Source organism: Oncorhynchus masou, chromosome 1 (genome assembly GCF_036934945.1).
Source record: "Oncorhynchus masou masou isolate Uvic2021 chromosome 1, UVic_Omas_1.1, whole genome shotgun sequence".
Lineage (NCBI taxonomy): Eukaryota > Metazoa > Chordata > Actinopteri > Salmoniformes > Salmonidae > Oncorhynchus > Oncorhynchus masou.
Window position 1 is genome coordinate 44,404,104 of NC_088212.1, and position 14,300 is coordinate 44,418,403.

General features: G+C 44.6%; 1 protein-coding gene across 2 annotated transcripts in view; it reads left to right on the forward strand.

Annotated features, from left to right (window-relative positions):
• The first annotated feature begins 1,667 nt into the window (after nt 1–1,667).
• LOC135545045 (calmodulin-regulated spectrin-associated protein 1-B-like) overlaps nt 1,668–14,300 on the forward strand; it is a 40,012-nt gene continuing 27,379 nt past the window's right edge. For both annotated transcript variants that reach the window (XM_064972701.1, XM_064972706.1), the window contains exons 1-2: nt 1,668–2,081; nt 2,543–2,703. In XM_064972701.1, coding sequence (XP_064828773.1) covers nt 2,544–2,703 — 160 coding nt within the window. In that variant the 5' untranslated portion in view covers nt 1,668–2,081; nt 2,543. The remainder of the gene's footprint in view (nt 2,082–2,542; nt 2,704–14,300) is intronic.

The window sequence follows — 14,300 nt, forward strand, 5'->3', positions numbered from 1 at the left end:
CTCTGTAACCATATCTTTACCTTTCCTCCTCTGTCTCATTCACTCTTATTTCCTATGCAGTCTTCCTCCTCTCCTTCCTCTCCACTGCAAATGCTATCCATGAACATTTCTAAATATATTTTCCACATTACTTATTATAATGCCAAACCATTAAAATTGTAATCTACAACATTTTTCCCTGAATAAATTATAATCATATTTTCAAAATAGCCCGTCCACTGCATGTTTACATGTGAACGTTTTTTAACCTTGCTACCATAACAGAAGCTAGCTAAGCTAGCTAACTAAGTCTACATAGCTAACGTAAGCTAGCATAACATATTTAAAACATTATAGAGCAGATCATCTATCTATATAATAAATTGTGACATTATAACATCACTAGCTAGTATCTTAAACGAGTGTAACTTACCTGGCTTGAAAAGACGTTTGTGGTGATGTGGAGGATTCACTTGATACTTGCTAGCTTCTGGCCGAGTTTTCCACAGCAGTTTTCTCTAAAACTATCGGGAGCAAGTAGTTAGTAGAAGAAGAGTGAATGAAGCTGCTATAGCATGCAGCCCCCCCTCTCAAGCACAACGCGATTGAGACCTCAACCCATAGGCTCTGCTGCCGAGTCTTTCTTGCCAAGTAAAATATTTCACTTTGCAGTCTGTTTTTAACGCACAGTTAAAAACGGGGACATTTCCGGGGAAAGCTCCAGCCGGGGACAGGCCACCAAAAAACGGAAAACGGGGACGTCTTGTCACCCTACCTTACCTTGGCTCCTTGCTGCACTCGCATAACAGGTTGTCAGCCTGCCATGCAGTCTCCTCGTGGAGCGCTATGTTATCGGCCATGATCGGTGTCCAAAAATGCAGATTACCGATTGTCATGTAAACTTGAAATCGACCCTAATTAATCAGCCATTCCGATTAATCGGTCGACCTCTAGTTTCTCGTCATCTCTCCTCCTTCCAGGATTTTTCATCGTTTAACTTATATGGGGATTGGCACCGAAACTTTCATAGTATTACCATGACAACCGGCAAAAGTTCATCTTTCAACCACCCACGTGGGTACCATCACCCAATGAGGAGATGGCACGTGGGTACCTGCTTCTATAAACCAATGAGGATATGGGAGAGGCAGGACTTGCAGCTCGATCTGCGTCAGAAATAGGAATGACTTCTATTTTCCATTGGCAACGCAGACGCTTGTTGACGCTCATTTTCAGATCAAGCATAAAGGTTATGATACTGAGTTTGGGGTAATCCAGAAGTTGTTACTGATTACAATTTGAGTGGTAACTAATATATATAACTGATTACATTTAGAAAGTAACCTACCCAACCCTGTTCAATATACTATAATTGATTGATAAGTTGAAGGGCCATATAAAGTACTTATTAACGAATGCAGTTTATATTACACTGTTTCATTAAATTTCCATTGACTAATTTCAGAACATAACAAAAGTTGTTGGTATGGGCATACACACCATATACAGACCGTATTGCATACACATGGGTTGGGTCGTTCCTGATACTTTTTTTGCAAAAAAACATACAATGTAACATTGTTTCATATTTACCTTCATACGCCCTTCTTTGTCACTGAATGAATGGTTACTTTGAATCTCGGTTGCGTGATAGTTTCAGCATCCACGCAGGCGTAGTGATTACTGGTTACCGAGCTATGTATGTATTGCTAACCGACTGACTATTTGTAAGGGAAAGCGCAGACACGGAGGTAGACAAGGTGCTTATTGCGAATAAGTCAAATTCTTCGGCCTAAAATGAGACATTAAATAGAAGGGATAAACGGTAAAACGCCGAATGATTAAATACTGTGTTCTGTAACCGCCATACATTTCTATCTGGCATTGGTAGTAAGTAAGCGCTCCTCGGGTTGCGGTGGCCGCAAATTTCTCAGGCCGCAAATGTGTTTTTTTGTTGCTGGGGAGGAGACCGTTCGTTCACCTCGCTGCTGTTATGTGCTGCTTGGGCTTTGCTCGAGCAATTGCATAAGAACGTCCTTATGTTGAATCCATTATACTGTCGGATCTAAAGGGTGGATTGAGGACACATCGCGGCTTTAAAGGTATATTGAAAATATTGTTTGATTTAGCTAGCGAATGTCCGCTTGATTCACTCAGTTGCTGTAACCTAGCGTAGATACTATCAGGCAGGCTGTTGTTTTTAACCTCATAGGTAGCTAACGTTTGCGTCTGTTGGCCAATGTGCGTTCTAACTTAGCTAGCAAAGCTATTTTGTAAAACATGTAATTTACGACACAGATTGAACATAACAGCCCACCCAATTGTCAGCTCGCTAGTTAGCCACCTGTCCAAGGATGGGCGCCCAATGAAGCTACGCTAGGAAGCTAGCGTTAGAGGGTTAACGTTAGTTAGCAGGCTACAATAACCAGTTAGCTAGCTAAGAACATTTCTTCATTGACTAGCTAGTTAACGTAATGCTCTCATGAAATCACCTGTAGTATGATTGATGTAAAAAGGGCTTTATAAATACATTTGATTATAAGTACATTTGACTGTTTTACAGAATGGATGTGGAATTGTGTGCTGGCGGGCACAGCACCCGAAGAAAGATGGATTCAGCTGGCGAAGGGACAGTGGAGGTTGTACCTTTGGAATTGTACGACTCTGCCAGAGCAAAAATAGACGCCAACCTACGGTGGCTGTTCGCCAAAGCCTATGGCATTGGTAAGTTATTTTATTACACGCACACAACATAGGCATTGGAAAGTTCCAAAATAGTCTCCTGTCACACACAGCGCAAATGTCTGAGTTACAGTTCATATAAGGAAATCAGGCAATTGAAATAAATGAATTAGGCCCTAATCTATGGATTTCACATGACTGGGAATACAGATATGCATATCTTGGTCCCAGATACCTGGAAATAAAGTAGGGGCGTGGAACAGAATCTGGTGTGACCATTAGTTGCCTCATGCAGTGCCACACATCTCTGTCGCATAGATTTGATAAGGCTGTCAATTGTGGAATGTTGAACTCCTCTTCAATGGTTGTGCTTAGATATTGGCGGGAACTGGAACACGCTGTCACACGTAGATTCAGAGCATCCCAAACATGCTCAACAAGTGACTTGTATGGTGAGTATGCAGGCCATGGAAGATCTGGGCCATTTTCAGCTTCCAGGAATTGTGTACAAATCGTTGCGACATGGGGTCGTGCATTATCATGCTGAAACATGAGGTGATAACGGAAGATGAATGGCATGACAATGGGCCTCAGGAGCTCGTCATGGTATCTATATGCATTCAACTTTCCCGGTTGGACCTACTGCTAAATTCTCTAAAACAACATTGAAAGCAGCTTATGGTAGAGGAATGAACATTAAATTCTCTGGCAACAGCTCTGGTGGACATTCCTGCAGTCAGCATGCCAATTGCAAACTCCCTCAACTTGAGACACCTCTGGCATTTTGTGACAACATGTGCACATTTTAGTGGCCTTTTATTGTCCCTAGCACAAGGTGCACCAGTGTAATGATCATGCTGTTTATCAGTTTCTTGATATGCCACACCGGTTAGGTGGTTTGATTATCTTGGCAAGGAAAAACGCTCACTAACAGGGATGTAAACAAATTTGTGCACAACATTTGAGAGAAATAAGCTTGTTGTGTGAATGGAACATTTCTGGAATCTTCTATTTGAGCTTTTTTATTTAACCTTAAACTAGGCAAGTTGGTTAAGAACAAATTCTTATTTACAATAACAGCCTACCCCTGCCAAACTCTTCCCTAACCTGGGTGATGCTGGGCCAGTTGTGTGCCGCCCTATGGGACTCCCATTCACGGCAGGTTGTGATACAGCCCGGGATCGAACCAGGGTCTGTAGTGATGCCCCAAGAATGACACATTGGACCTACAATTTACATGTTGTGTTTTATATTTTTGTTCAGTATAATTTTCTTTTACTGTTCTCACTAAGGCACTTCTGGGTGTTTACCCTATATGAACCAAAATGTTATCAAGGCGTGAGGTTTTTAATTACCAGAAAAACAACACTGCCCTAGCCAGTGTCCATTGAACCTGGAATTGAAAGTGAGGATCAGCTGTCTTTATCCCTCATCTGCAAGGCTGGCAGAGTTAGTTCCAAATGTTGTTGGACAGGAAATGTGTCTGTGTTCGTCCACACCCCAGACTAACAGTTAGCAGTTAAGATAGTATTAATGAGCCACGCTTGGAACAGACCTAGATGGTGGGAACCATTCTGAATGAACCATTCTGAAACCATTCTAGATTTACTGTGTTATTCATCAAAATGTGTGTGTGTGTGCTGAACTGCCTGCCCCCACCACCACCACCACCACCCCAGTATGACTTGGCAAATGATCTGCCTCCCCACTGACTCACCAGATTTTGCCATTCTGTTTTTGTGCAGTGGCCCTTAGCAGCAGTGAGATGGGACTCGCAGGAAGCTGATGTATAAATCCACAGAATCTACTGTCAGACTGTCATCAGGTCATGGAAAATGCAGGGCAAGACATTAGCCTTTCTCACTCTCTTGTGAAGATGGCCAACGGTTGTTGGCTTGTTGTAATGATGCTTTATTTAGGTAAAGAACATTTTTGACCAAAAAATTGGCTACCTGGATCTAGTGCTAACTCCAACCGAACCCTCATTTGACCCCAAGGCCGACCCACTCATCCCTTCAGACATGACGTCTGGGCTCTGCCTGGCCAGAGAGGGGTGCACGGATATTGGGGTGGCACTCCAGGCCTGGCTTACTGTTAGGGACCACTGTAGCAAATGTTGACCTTTAGTATTAGCCTTTTCCAGGTGCCCAAGTTCTCTGAGTTGTTGTGGGTAACCATTAGAGCAAGGTAGCCACTAGAGCAAGGTAACGGTAACCACTAGAGCAAGGTAACGGTAACCACTAGAGCAAGGTCATGGTAACCACTAGAGCAAGCAATAGTTAATGGACGGCAGGTAGTCCAGTGGTTAAGAGCGTTGGGCCAGTAACCGAAAGGTTGCTCGTTTGAATCCCAGAGCCGTCTAGTTGAAAAATCTGTCTGTGCTCTTGAGCAGGTCACTAAACCTTAATTGCTCCTGTAAGGTGCAATGGTTAAGAGCGTCCGCTAAATGACCCATGTACATTTGTCAAACTTCATAGCAAAACAACCTATATATTATGACACTTCTGGATTTCTAGTTGGTTGCAAGATTCCTAATCTCGTTCCCCGACACTTCCGCACAAAAGCACAAAGTTTTCTGGATCAATGTGTCAGACATGGCCTTTGTTAGCCAAAACAGAGCCAGGATGCAAAGATAACTTTGTCTGTGCATTCATGTGATATGAGTGACACACAAATGACTATTTCTCTGGGATAAAAAAAAAAACATTAGCTGACATGGTCTGGTTGACCTGGACATTTCTGACAAGTTATAAATCGCTCTCTAAGGTATGCAATAATTAACATGACAAGAGGAACTGATGGTGCACTACCCAATTTTATAAATTGCACCTTGTGCATTCTACTACTACAACTTTCAATCGTAAGTTTAAAGTTCATTTAAAAAGAAAAACCTGCAAGCCCCACAGTTTGGAAACAACCGTCTTGGAGGACCAAAGAGTTTGGTCTGCTTTGTGTTTTCATTTCTGCCATGGGAAAAATATTGTGATACTGGTATCGTCAGTCCTAAAAGGCATTGGCTTATCGGCTTAATCTACCAACCAATCATCTCCCACAACACCTTCCCCTGCACGCTAGCATACTACAAGCACAAAGCTACGCCTCAGTCATGTGATTTGCCGAGATGACATACTTTACTCAGTAGTTCAGTTCCACTAAGGCCAACTGAATGAGTGATTATCCCAGATTTAGGCTATATCAAATAAAATAGTATTTGTCACATGCGCTGCATACAACCTTACTGTGAAATGCTTACTTACAAGCCCTTAACCAACAATGCAGTTTTAAGAAGATTCAAGAAAATATTTACTAAATAAGCTAAAGTAAAAAAATAATAAGTAATAAAATAACAATGAGGCTATAGACAGGGTTACTGGTACTGAGTCAATGTGTGGGGGTACAGGTTAGTTGAGGCTGTGCGTAATAGCTTGGGGAAGAGGTTACTATATTTCAATGAGTGTCACTGTTTTGTAGCTCATCACTTACCCTCACCCCCAGTATTTACATTGTTTGTTTGGGAGCATAATTGCATAGATACAGGTAGGAAGTCCTTTAAAATAGCAATCAGGCCTAGCATTGTTATTGAAGGCCTGTGGCTGTTGTTACATGCAGAAGACATGCTAAGATGTTGTGGAGGCGCCAGAGCTAGGTCTGTCTATCAATAGTAGAGAACCTGTCATGGGTGAGACGCGTGACCTAATTTCACAGAAAGAGCACTTACTCTGGCCATGAATCTTTAATTGCTGAACAGTCATGTCAATGGAGTGTGTCGTCTGTGCCTGTTGTCATTGGAAGAACAGAATGGCTCCGTCCATTGTTTTCATATTATGGCTTCTTTGGATTTCTGTTCATATTACCACTTCTGGCTTCAAGGGTCTATTTACCTTTGTATTAACTTACTGTTCATGCCTCACTAATGCTGAGGCCTGTCACCTCCTTTAGTAACATTTAAGCACCTGCATCTTTGCAGTCTATTGTAGTATATGATAGCCTACATTGTTCTTATTTAGGCCTAGGTTCCATTTCATGATCCCACCCTTTAGATTTTTGCATTCATTACTGTGATTTCATGATGTCACTCAGACTCAAGCCTGCACAAAGAAAGCAAATGATCCTAGATTTAGTTTATAATGGTTATCTATATGGATGGTTTGAATGCTGTTCTCCCATTTTTAAGGATGTTTTCCTGCCTTCTCTCCTAAAAGCTCCCTGTGTTCTAACAGCGAGCTGTGGTCCCAGAGAGCTCAGAAACAGTAATTGGCTTTTGTCCTGATGACGAACTCTGCCTGGCACTCATCCTCCTCTCCCCCTCCTCTTCTCTCACTCGGAGGAGTCTCCCCACTGGCTGTCTGTCATCTGCTCTAAGGGCCCTGGCTAAAGCCATGCAGGCAAATCAAATCAAAGTTTATTTGTCACGTGCGCCGAATGCAATAGTTAAACCTTACAGTTAAAAGCTTACTTTAAGGCCCTCACCAACAGTGCAATTTTTAAGTAAACAATAGGTATTAGGTAAACAATAGATAAGTAAAGAAATAAAAACAACAGTGAAAATAACAGTAGCGTGGCTATATACAGGCACCAGTTAGTCAGGCTAATTTAGGGAAAATGTAGGTATAGTTAAAGTGACTATGCATATATGATAAACAGTGTAACAGAGGGGTGAGGTGGGTGGTGGGACACTAGGCAAATTACATATTCATGAGTCTTATAGCTTGGTGGTAAAAGCTGTTGAGAAGCCTTTCGGTCCTAGACTTGGCGCTCCGGTACCGCTTGCCATGCGGTAGTAGAGAGCAGTCTGACTGGGGTGCCTGGGGTTGTTGACAAATTTTAGGGTCTTCCTCTGACACCGCCTGGTATAGAGGTCCTGGATGGCAGGCAGCTTAGCCCCAGTGATGTCCTGGGCCGTACGCACTACCCTCTGTAGTGCCTTGCGGTCAGAGGCCGAACAGTTGCCGTGATGCAACCAGTCAGGATGCTCTCCATAGTGCAGCTGTAGAACTTTTTGAAGATCTGGTGACCCATGACAAATCTTTTCAGTCTCCTGAGGGGGAATAGGCTTTGTCGTTCCCTCTTCACGACTGTCTTGGTGTGTTTGGACCATTCTAGTTTGTTGATGTGGACACCAAGGAACTTGAAGCTCTCAACCTGCTCCACTACAGCCCCGTCGATGAGAATGGGGGCGTGCTCGATCCTCCTTTTCCTATAGTCCACCATCATCTCCTTTGCCTTGATTACCTTGAGGGATAGGTTGTTATTCTGGCACCACCTAGCCAGGTCGCTGACCTCCCTATAGTCTGTCTCGTCGGTGATCAGGCCTACCACTGTTGTGTTGTCTGCAAACTTAATGTTGGTGTTGGAGTCGTGGGCGAAAATGGAGTACAGGAGGGGACTGAACACGCACCCCTTGAGGATCAGCGTGGCAGATGTGATGAGGGTAGGTAGCAACACATGGGGGTGGCCTGTCAGGAAGTCCAGGATCCAGTTGCAGAGGGAGATGTTTAGTCCCAGGATCCTTAGCTTAGTGATGAGCTTTGAGGGCACTATGGTATTGAACGCTGAGCTGTAGTCAATGAATAGCATTCTCATGTAGGTGTTCCTTTTGTCCAGGTGGGAAAGGGCAGTGTGGAGTGCAATAGAGATTGCATCATCTGTGGATCTGTTAGGGTGGTATGCAAATTGGAGTGGGTCTATGGTTTCTGGGATAATGGTGTTGATGTGAGCCATTACCAGCCTTTCAAAGCACTTCATGGCTATGGACGTGAGTGTTTTGGGTCTGTAGTCATTTTGGCAGGTTAACTTAGTCTTCTTGGGCAGAGGGACAATGGTCTGCTTGAAACATGTTGGTGTTAATCAGGGACGTGTCAGTGAAGACACCTGACAGTTGGTCAGCATACGTCCTGGTAATCCTTCTGGCCCCGCGGCCTTGTGAATGTTGACCTGTTTAAGATCTTATTCACGTCGGCTACGGAGGGCGTGATCACAGTTGTCCGGAACAGCTGATGCTCTCATGCATGCCTCAGGGTTGTTTGCCTCGAAGCGAGCAAAGAGGTGATTTAGCTTGTCTGGTAGGCTCGTGTAACTGGGCATCTCACGTCTGTGCTTTCCTTTGTAGTCTGTAATAGTTTGCAAGCCCTGCCACATAAGACGAGTATCGGATTCGGTGTAGTACGACTCAATCTTAGTCCTGTATTGACTCTTTGCCTGTTTGATGGTTCGTCGGAGGTCATAGCAGGATTTCTTATAAGCTTCCAGGTTAGAGTCCCACACCTTGAAAACGGCAGCGCTACCCTTTAGCTCAGTGCGAATGTTGCCTGTAATCCATGGTTTCTGGTTGGAGTATGTACGTACAGTCACTGTGGGGATGACATCCTCGATGCACTTATTGATAAAGCTAGTGACTGATGTGTTGTACTCCTCAATGCCATTGGCAGAATCCTGAAAACATATTCCAGTCTGTGCTAGCAAAACAGTCCTGTAGTTTAGCATCTGCTTCATCTGACCACTTTTTTTTGTTGTAGATTTGAGTCACTGGCACTTCCTGTTTAAATTTAGCTCATAAGCAGGAATCAGGAGGATAGAATTGTGGTCAGATTTACCAAATTGAGGGTGAGGGAGAGCTCTGTGTGTGGAGTTCAGGTGATCTAATTTCCCCCCTGGTTGTGCATTTAACATGCTAATAGAAATGAGGTATAACTGATTTAAGTTTTCCCGCATTAAATCCCTGGCCACTAGGAGCACAACCTCTGGGTGAGCGGTTTGCTTATTTCCTAATACAGCTGACTGAATGTGGTCTTAGTGCCAGCATCTGTCTGTGGAGGTAAATAAACAGCCATGAAAATACAGATAAACTCTCTTGGCAAATAGTGTGGTCTACAGCTTATCATGAGATAGTCTACTTCAGGTGAGCAAAATCTAGAGTAGAGACTTCCTTAGATATCATGCACCAGCTGATGTTTACAAATATGCACAGATCCCCCCCCCCCCTCGTCTTACCGGAGTATGCTGTTCTACATAGCCGGTGCAGCGTATATCCCGCGAGCTGAATATCCATGTCGTCTTTCAGCCACGATTCAGTAAAACATAAGATGTTAGTTTTTGATGTCCCATTGGTAGGATATTCGTGACCGTACCTCGTCTAATTTATTGTCCAATGATTGTACGTTGGCAAGTAATATTGACGGTGAAGGCACTCGCAGTTGTCGGATCCTTACGAGGCACCCCGCTCTGTGTCCTCTGTACTTGCGTCTCTTTCCCTTGCCAACGACTGTGATTTTGGCCTTCTCGGGTGTTCGCAGTCCATCCTGTGCTTCCTGCTTGTTGAATAATAAAATCTTAGTCTAATCTGAGATGCGTGATCGCTCTCCTGATATCCAGAACTTCTTTCTTTTGCCTCAGAAACATTATGTACAAAATAAGTTACTGATAACATGAGAAAAAATACATAATGGCACAATCGGTTAGGTGCCTGTAAAACAGCTGCCATTTCTTTCCGGTGCCATTTAAAAAAATAAAAAAATAAAAGGCAGACTGAGCACAGTAGTCGCATGCACAACAACATCTATCTGCTATCTTCAGTTGAAGTTGGAAGTTTACATACACCTTAGCCAAATACATTTAAACTCAGTTTTTCACAATTCCTGACATTTAATCCTAGTAAAAATTCCCTGTCTTAGGTCAGTTAGGATCACCACTTTATTTTAAGAATGTGAAATGTCAGAATAATAGTACAGAATTATTTATTTCAGCTTTTGCTTATTTCATCACATTCCCAGTGGGTCAGAAGTGTACATGCACTCAATTAGTATTTGGTAGCATTGCCTTTAAATTGTTTAATTTGGGTCAAACGTTTCGGGTAGCTTTCCACAAGCGTACCCACAATAAGTTGGGTGATTTTTGGCCCATTCCTCCTGACAGAGCTGGTGTAACTGAATCAGGTTTGTAGGCCTCCTTGCTCGCACATTTTCCAGTTCCGCCTACACATTTTCTATAGGATTGAGGTCGGGGCTTTGTGATGGCTCCCGCCTCTGAGTTTGTATCCAGCCCAGTGCCGACACAGACAGAACATGGCTGGCACAGCTCCTTATACCAGCGGCCAGCCATCCAGTCAGAATGCCACCCGTTGGGGAAAGCTGGTGTTCTGCTCTCCTGACTGGTCTGATGGTGATTGGGGGATGCACTACAGCTGGTCCTGGCAATGGAGCGAAATGGTGTTTACCATGCAGAGCCCTCTCCCTGTCCCAGTAGTTGGCTATCCCAGCCCACTGTGCAGAGGGGGTAGGAGAGGGGAAGCTGCTGCCACACAGTATCAGCGTCTCCAGGGGGAAGTCAAACATGAAGACCCATCCGGGTCCCAGCCAGGCCAGACCCCTTTTGTTTTCACTCAATGCATTATATAAAGTGCATCCCTCACACACATATCTCTTGGAATGACTGACTGTTATACAATAACATGATTATTATTGAATCTGTTGTAATGCCCAGACACACTCCTCTACAGGAATCACACGTTGTTATACAGTCCCAGGTGTATTATCCATACATACCTACTTCTCATAACGGGGAGGCAGGGTAGCCTAGTGGTTAGAGAGTTGGACTAGTAACCGGAAAGTTGCAAGTTCAAACCCCCGAGCTGACAAGGTACAAATCTGCCCCTGAACAGGCAGTTAACCCACTGTTCCTAGGCTGTCATTGAAAATAAGAATTTGTTCTTAACTGACTTGCCTAGTTAAATAAAGATAAAATAACAATATTGTTATGGGCATTGAGCGCCTACTCAGTCTGATTTGAATTTTACTGCAATACAGTCTATCTTACCTGCTGTGTCGTTGACTGGTTCAAGGAGAGCTCTGCTTGCCTCAACCTGTATGTCTTCCTGTTAGTGTGGTTGGATGGGAGAATGCTGACGATCTGATCCCTTAGGATCGGATTTAGGCTCTGCCTCTATGCCGTCAGTCATGGCTGGGACTGGAGCTGGGAGGGTGTCATAACACGCAGATGTAGGAGTTTAGATATGGAGATGGAGTTCTGTTAGCTCAGCCTCACAGCCACAACTGAGCGCGAGCTGTCTGAATAATGGAGTTCATCAGGGTTATTTTTGCCCTGAAGAACATCGCACCTTTCTGAGAGAGTGTGCATGGGCTTGTCACATGCAAGGGGCCGCTTTTTCTGTTTTATGCCTACGCTTTACTGCTTTAAGCTCATAAAGACATGGATTGTATGCACATGTTTCCTATTAGATGACCAGAGTATGACATCAACAGACATCAATTATCATGATTGGATTCCTATATTTCAACACTGGAGTCATTTAGCCTAATATGGTGGGTTTTCAAGTCATTGCAAATGCAAAATAGACTAGGATAACTTCTAGATCAGTGTTTGTTTTCCTCCTCTGTGGTGGAAACTAGAAAGGCTTTGTTGCAGACTAGAACAACCGGAGAACCCAGCTCTGCTCTCAGTGTTACTGTAGCCCATCTGTTTCTGAGTGGAACTCCTGAGTGGAAATATAGGTCCCAAGCCATGACTATATTTACACTGAGTAAACTGAGCCCTCCTTGCAGAACAAATCCGCTACATGGCTAAAGGTATGTGGACGCCCGCTTGTCGAACATGTCATGCCAAAATCATGGGCGTTAATATGGAGTTGGTCGGCCCTTTGCTGCTATAACAGCCTCCACTCTTCTGGGAAGGCTTTCCACTAGATGTTGGAACAACACTACAGGGACTTGCTTCCATTCAGCCACAAGCATTACTGATGTCGGGCACTGATGTCGGGCACTGATGTCGGGCTATTAGGCCTTGTCCGCAGTTGGCGTTCCAATTAATCTGAATGGGGTTGAGGTCAGGGCTCTATGCAGGCCAGTCAAGTTCTTCCACACCGATCTCAACAACATTTTTGTATGGACCTTGCTTTGTGCCCAGGGGCATTGTCATGAGGAAACGGGAAAGGGCCTCTCCCAAACTGTTGCCACAAAGTTGGAATCACATAGAATGTCATTGTATATTGTAGCATTAAGATTTCCTTTAATTGGAAATAAGGGGCCTAGCCCGGATCATTATTCCTCTTCCACCAAACTTTACAGGTGGCACTATGCACTTGGGCAGGTAGCGTTCTCCTGGCATCCTCCAAACCCAGATTCGTCCGTCAGACTGCCAGATTGGGAAGCGTGATTCATCACTCCAGAGAACGCGTTTCCACTGCTCCAGAGTCCAATTGCAGTGAGCTTTACACCACTGCAGCTGATGCTTTGCAATGCGCGTGGTGATCCTAGGCTTATATGCAACTGCTCGGCCATGTAAACCCATTTTATGAAGCCTCCGATGAACAGTTCCTGACGTTGCTTCCAGAGGCAACTTGGAACTCGGCACTGAGTGTTACAGCTGAGGACAGAATATTTTTTTAAAGTGCTTCAGCACTCGGCTGTTCCACGTTGAAAGTCACTGGAGCTCCTCAGTAAGGCCATTCTACTGCCAATATTTGTCTATGGAGATTGCATGGCTGTGTGCTCGATTGTTATACACCTGTCAGCAATGGATGTGGCTGAAATAACCAAATCCACGAATTAAGGGGTGTCCACATACACGCACCAAACTACACTGCTCAAAAAAATAAAGGGAACACTTAAACAACACAATGTAACTCCAAGTCAATCACACTTCTGTGAAATCAAACTTAGGAAGCAACACTGACAATAAATTTCACATGCTGTTGTGCAAATGGAATAGACAACAGGTGGAAATTATAGGCAATTAGCAAGACACCCCCAATAAAGGAGTGGTTCTGCAGGTGGTGACCACAGACCACTTCTCAGTTCCTATGCTTCCTGGCTGATGTTTTGGTCACTTTTGAATGCTGGCGGTGCATTCACTCTAGTGATAGCATGAGACGGAGTCTACAACCCACACAAGTGGCTCAGGTAGTGCAGCTCATCCAGGATGGCACATCAATGCGAGCTGTGGCAAGAAGGTTTGCTGTGTCTGTCAGCATAGTGTCCAGAGCATGGAGTCGCTACCAGGAAACAGGCCAGTACATCAGGAGACGTTGAGGAGGACGTAGGAGGGCAACAACCCAGCAGCAGGACCGCTACCTCCGCCTTTGTGCAAGGAGGAGCAGGAGGAGCACTGCCAGAGCCCTGCAAAATGACCTCCAGCAGGCCACAAATGTGCATGTGTCTGCTCAAACGGTCAGAAACAGACTCCATGAGGGTGGTATGAGGGCCCGACGTCCACAGGTGGGGGTTGTGCTTACAGCCCAACACCGTGCAGGACGTTTGGCATTCGCCAGAGAACACCAAGATTGGCAAATCCGCCACTGGCGCCCTGTGCTCTTCACAGATGAAAGCAGGTTCACACTGAGCACATGTGACAGACGTGAGAGTCTGGAGATGCCGTGGAGAACGTTCTGCTGCCTGCAACATCCTCCAGCAAGACCGGTTTGGCGGTGGGTCAGTCATGGTGTGGGGTGGCATTTCTTCCGCACAGCCCTCCATGTGCTCGCCAGAAGTAGCCTGACTGCCATTAGGTCCCGAGATGAGATCATCAGACCCCTTGTGAGACCATATGTTGGTGCGGTTGGCCCTGGGTTCCTCCTAATGCAAGACAATGCTAGACCTCATGTGGCTGGAGTGTGTCAGCAGTTCCTG